The 5,427-nt window shown below is 41.2% G+C and overlaps 1 protein-coding gene across 1 annotated transcript in view; it reads right to left on the bottom strand.

The window, feature by feature from the left end:
• The window catches only part of LOC119278467 (anthranilate O-methyltransferase 3-like), an 11,666-nt gene extending 6,538 nt beyond the window's left edge, over positions 1-5,128 (bottom strand). The window contains exons 1-2 of the mRNA XM_037559818.1: positions 5,067-5,128; positions 4,469-4,846 (exon numbers count right to left, since the gene is read on the bottom strand). Of these exons, the coding sequence (XP_037415715.1) occupies positions 4,469-4,846; positions 5,067-5,128 (440 nt within the window). The remainder of the gene's footprint in view (positions 1-4,468; positions 4,847-5,066) is intronic.
• Between the last annotated feature and the right edge of the window lie 299 nt (positions 5,129-5,427).

Below are 5,427 nucleotides of genomic sequence, written 5' to 3'. Positions count from 1 at the left end.
GTGTAATTAATTTATTCATATTATGTTAGATTTTTTTTCTGTTAGTAGATTTTTTTGTTAGATTTTGTTAGCTTTTTTATGATTTTTGTTAGATTAGTTAGAAAAATACTAGTTAGAAAAATGAAACTACTTTATTTAAAATAAACTAGTTAGAAAAACACTAGTTAGAAAAATGAAAAAAATAAGAAGAGAAAGTGTTTAATATAATTAGTTAGAAAAATACTAGTTTATTTTTAGTAAGTACAACTTTATTTTATTTATAGTAAGAACTTCATATATAGTTGAACTAGCTAGTTGATTTAATAAACTACTTTATTTTACTATATATAGAAGTAGTTTGTTTTTAGTAAGTACTACTTTATTTATTTATAGTAAGTGTTTAGTAGTTGAACTAGCTAGTTGATTTAATTAATAAAACTACTTTATTTAACTATATATAGAAGTAGTTCCCGCATCGACGTTGGCGATGCCTATCCCGCATCCTCGTCGTCGTCGACTCGGCGGTGGAGGCTTGCTTGATCAGGGCCATGTTCGGGACTGGGCTCCGCCGGGCTGGTATTGGGAGGTGCTACCTTTCGGGGGACGTAGGTTGGTGAGGAGGCAGCCCATTGTTGACCCGATCCTTGTTTAGTGACGGTCGCGTGGGCCAGTGACGGTGCCGAGGCTTCCGGACACCGCAGAGGTGGTACGTCACCGTGTCAGCGAGGAGGACGAGCACGTCCATCGCTACATGGTTGCATTGGAGGGCAGGTTCGACAATACCTGGTAGGTTCTTCAGGGATCTCACTGGAGCTATGATCCTGTGATGGTTCCTTATCTTTGGGTGTCCACCGCCCGCGTCGATACCCGTCGGGCGCTACGGTTCTATTTGTATTAGTGATGCTATATTAGTGATAATATTCGACGATGTACGGATACCAAGAGATGATGTACTTTTGCTTATAATTATTGAATGCATGCTAATTTGAATACTACTTTATTTTATGATTTGGTTTTGCTTATTTTATGATTTGGTTTTGCTTATTGAATGCTCATATTGGATAAGTTTTCCTTCATTCCCGTGTGCTAGACAATTTGATGTAATAATGCACTCGGAAATGAAAGGAGGAGCTACGTGCATCACCGATAGTCAACCCGTGATTAATAATCTAGTTTAATATTTGAATTATGAACATAGGCCGGAAATTTCATACTCGGACGACGAAAACCGCTCGGGGGAGTGCGACTGGTGCCACGACGACCGAGGTATCTGCGACAGGTTCATTGAGCTGGACGAAGATCGTCGCTTCAGCATTAAGCTCGAGGAGACCTTCGATGTTCATACGGTACGCAACCGACGACAATAGTTATTTTCGTAATTACTCATGACTTCAACTATTTTAATCATGACAATATTTTTCATCTTTTTCAATTCGACTAGCTTATCCCATACTTTGCAAGACGCTATGTCTTGGAGAGGATGGGTTTTGAAGACCATGAAAGTTTTGAAACCAAAAAAATTATCCTAAGTACCCATCATGGTGTGGATTTTCAAGTAAAGTTGTACAATGCTCAGAGTGTAACCCATTTTGGTTGCAAAAATTGGGAAGCACTTTACAAGATGTATGGTCTTGATGAGGGTATGTTTGTCACCATGGATCTTGGTGATCCTACAATCGAGCAAGAGAGACCTTCGATTTAGGTCCTTGTGGATACACCTCCAATTCTCCCCCCATGTGAGCTTAACATAGTTATTAAGTAATTTATATTGTTTATTTCAAAATAGTTGACAACTTATCTCCATTGACAGCTTATTTTCATTCTTCAAAGAATGTGCGGAAGATGGTAGACAGAACCTACTACACCGAAGGCTCCGAATTAACTTATCAGGAGAAAACTCATCTGGTCACATGCATTTTGTACTGATCTTGAGAATTACAATATCTACAATCAAACTCCTCAACATTATGGTCAATACGTGCCACTAGTGCACGTGTTGAACTACGGTAACTACCATGGAGATACCCTGGTAAGATTTTTTTACTATTACGACATCCGTGATCTTTTTGCACACTTCTAAAACTAGTACATCATTGCTAACTACGAAGTTATTACTATGTTTTTCAATAGATAATCCTGAATGATTGTGTGCCTCATCTGATGTATACGCATGGTAGCCTTCATGTTTTGAACATACAACCAGGTCGTCCTATGAATCTCAACTGTCCATACCGGGTTTCTAAAAGAAGTGGAGACATAACAATCAAAGAATGGAAAAAAATGTATGGACAGTCGTAAGGAGCTTCTTGGAAGCAACAAGCAGCGAAGGGCAAGAATTGGAGACAGGATGATCGCCATTCTTCATAATGGAGAGTCAGGGTCTATATTGTTTTATGCTATTTTACCTTAAGGGAGTTTAGGTCCTACCTGATACTGATGATCATGTGCTAAGAACAATTATGTAGGGTTGGATTCGATGACTATGAGGATGATCGCATGACTTATTATTAATAACGAGTAGAAGTTGTATGATGATGCATAGGACTTGTTATTATATATGATGATGTATGATGCGCATGCATGAGCATGTTATATCAGCGGGTGAAATGAACATAGCAGCAACGTTGATATAAGAGAGGACACTTTTCTCTATTAGCTAGCTAATAACAACCTAAAAATAACCCCCAAAACCCCTAAAGCAGCCACATTTGTAAAAAAAAAACATGAAATTTTGGTCCCGGTTGGAGCCACCAACCGGGACCAAAGGCCCCCCGACTGGGCTCGGCGGACCGACCACGTGGAGGCCCATCTGTCCCGGTTTGTGTTTGAACCGGGACTAATGGGTGGAGGTATTAGTAACGACCCATTAGTTCCGGTTCATGAATCGGGACTAAAAGCCCTTACGAACCGGGACTAATGGGTGTTTTTCTACTAGTGAATGTCCGCATGGAGGTGGCTGCATCGTCGACAACGGTGGAGGGCAAGTACTGAATTTATATTCTTGCACATCGAGCCACACCCTCCTGGCATGTCCCTTATTTAAACGCATTGTTTTCATTCTTCATTTTCCATCTTGCTTTGCTCCAGGGGAAGAGATAATAGGCCAACACATTTTTGTGGTGGAGCTCCAGGAACATTCTGTAAACCAAGTATTTGTTCTCACAATTGCTACTTTAAATTCATCTGGTGCTTTGGTTTGAGCTTCTTTAGTCTCCAAAATTGTATGCAAGGCAGACATGTTCCATTCACATGGTATTCAATAGATAACCTTTTGCACATTTACAAATATGACACTTCACCTGCCTGCTTGCCACTAAAGCTTAAAATTTTCTCTTACATAAAGTAGTTCAGCATGAAGCAACAAAGGTGTTGTTTGCCCATGGAGCCCAATATATTTGGATTCATTTCATGGCGAGTTTACATTGATCTATTTCATTCAATATAGATAACAAACTTTATTGTTTATATCTATTGAGACATGCCTTCATTTTCCCTTTATAGGTATTAGTTTCTTGATTGAGTTGGTCGCAGCTGTCGTCATGTTTTTAACCCTGCTGCCCCAGTTATACTTCAGCATGTAGAGTCTTTTGTTCTTATATGTGTTTGACACATTTTTACATGCACCTAATATCGATCCGTTTTCTTCATGTTGTACGATCTTTAGGTGACATATTTGCTGACTAACCTCTTACTGATAAATGACAACGCCTTCTTCATGCAGGTGACTCACCACTGATGGTCGATTGACGTCGAGACTCGAGAATCATTTGCTTCAGCCCTGATGACCAGTTATCCAGATGTCAAGATGTTTCGACGAAGTTTATATTGCTATGCCATATTAAAATAGTGCTCTTAGATTGGCTCAAACTACTACTATGGCCTGCTTGTGTTATGTCGTACTAAACCATCTCGATTCTCTTGGTAGTTTCAGCTGCATTTTCTACCACACTCCCCAAACTAATTTGAAGGAAACATACATGAGTTGCTTGATGTCAGTTTACTAATCTTGCCTTCTTGATAGTTCCGTTTTAGTCACTGCAGATACCTATTTTTGTAAAAATGTTGAAATATCTTCTCCAGGAATATGGTTTTTTCTTCACTTTCAGGCCAACGGTACTCAACTTTTCTTTGAATGACGAGGAACTTCAACCATTATTGGCGAAGGACTGCTATCTGATTGTCACTAGCCTCCTGTGTAAATGCTTCGCTTTCAATATATTGTACTATCTTGCTGCCCTATGTGCTACTCAAGCCTGATCTATTAAACATTACTTGGTCTATTCCTTTGTGCCGAGCTTGATGTGCCTCAGTTGTACTCTGTGATATGTACTTTGATTGGAAAATTCATGAGGTTAAAGATTTGCATTGCTTTTGGTGTTGAACTGTGCATTGATTATATACTTCAGGGCGTGCTTCTTAATGATTTAGCATTACCTGCTTGACAAAAGGTTAGGACCGGCACCCTCGCGCCAAGGCGTGTTGCCGATCTAGTATAAGATGCATGGAGTCACTAGTGTAGAGCCTCTCGTAAAACGTCCCTGGTGTGACACCAGTCATAAAAACAGACTTGTTGTTGCTTTGACGGAGCGTGACCGGGCTCTTCACAACCATGCTGAAGTCATTGTGAGGAAGGTCATTGAGGAGCACAGACACTTCTGGTGGTGGATGCTGGAACTGAAGGCAGTGGCTCATGATGGCCTCGACGGCAGTCGATACCAGTGTTAGCGCATTTGGGCCAGAAGAGCAGCCCAAGTCGGTGATCGCCATCTTTCCCGGGAACGAGGTGCCGCTGCTGCCGCACAAGTCACCAATGGCTGCTTCTATCAGGGGCTTCATCCGGTTCTGCTGAGCGTTCTGCAATTGATTTCTACTTCTTCAGAAAAGCTACAGTATTCTTTTAGCTAAATGTCGTGCTTCTTAACTTCCCCAATTCTTCTTTTAAATCTCAGTAACATAAGCTATATTGTGAGCGGATCTTGATGAAAAAGTTTCGAGAAACCAAGTGTAATAAAACAGATCAACATGCCATAGAAACGATACTATTGAATTAATCAAGAGAGAAGAAGATACTTGAATAAGGGAGTTGCGGGCATATATAGCTTGTTTCCCCATCTCCATGATTCATATGGACCATATGATTGGAGGCCATGGCTTTGCTTGGAGCAGAGCAAAACTCCAGATCTTGAATCTGAAGGAACCAGATAGATAGGAAAGGAAAAGATAAATGGGGAAGTAGTGCTCAATGTACTGACACTTAATGTTTCTGAAAGACTGACTATTGGGCAAGCCGATGGGAAGGCTGAAAGGACAATAATTTTCCCCCTCCCTGGCCGCTCCCGCGAGCGCCGCCGGGGGGAAACCCTAGCGCGCGGCCTCGGCCCTCCTCCTTGCTCTCCCCTTCCCTCGCCGCCGCCCCGCGTGCTGGCGGGCAAAGCCCGGCCAGCTCGG

The sequence above is a fragment of the Triticum dicoccoides genome, chromosome 3B (assembly GCF_002162155.2).
Source record: "Triticum dicoccoides isolate Atlit2015 ecotype Zavitan chromosome 3B, WEW_v2.0, whole genome shotgun sequence".
Lineage (NCBI taxonomy): Eukaryota > Viridiplantae > Streptophyta > Magnoliopsida > Poales > Poaceae > Triticum > Triticum dicoccoides.
Note: the sequence above shows the minus strand (reverse complement) of the source record. Positions and strands in the feature narration are given on the sequence as shown.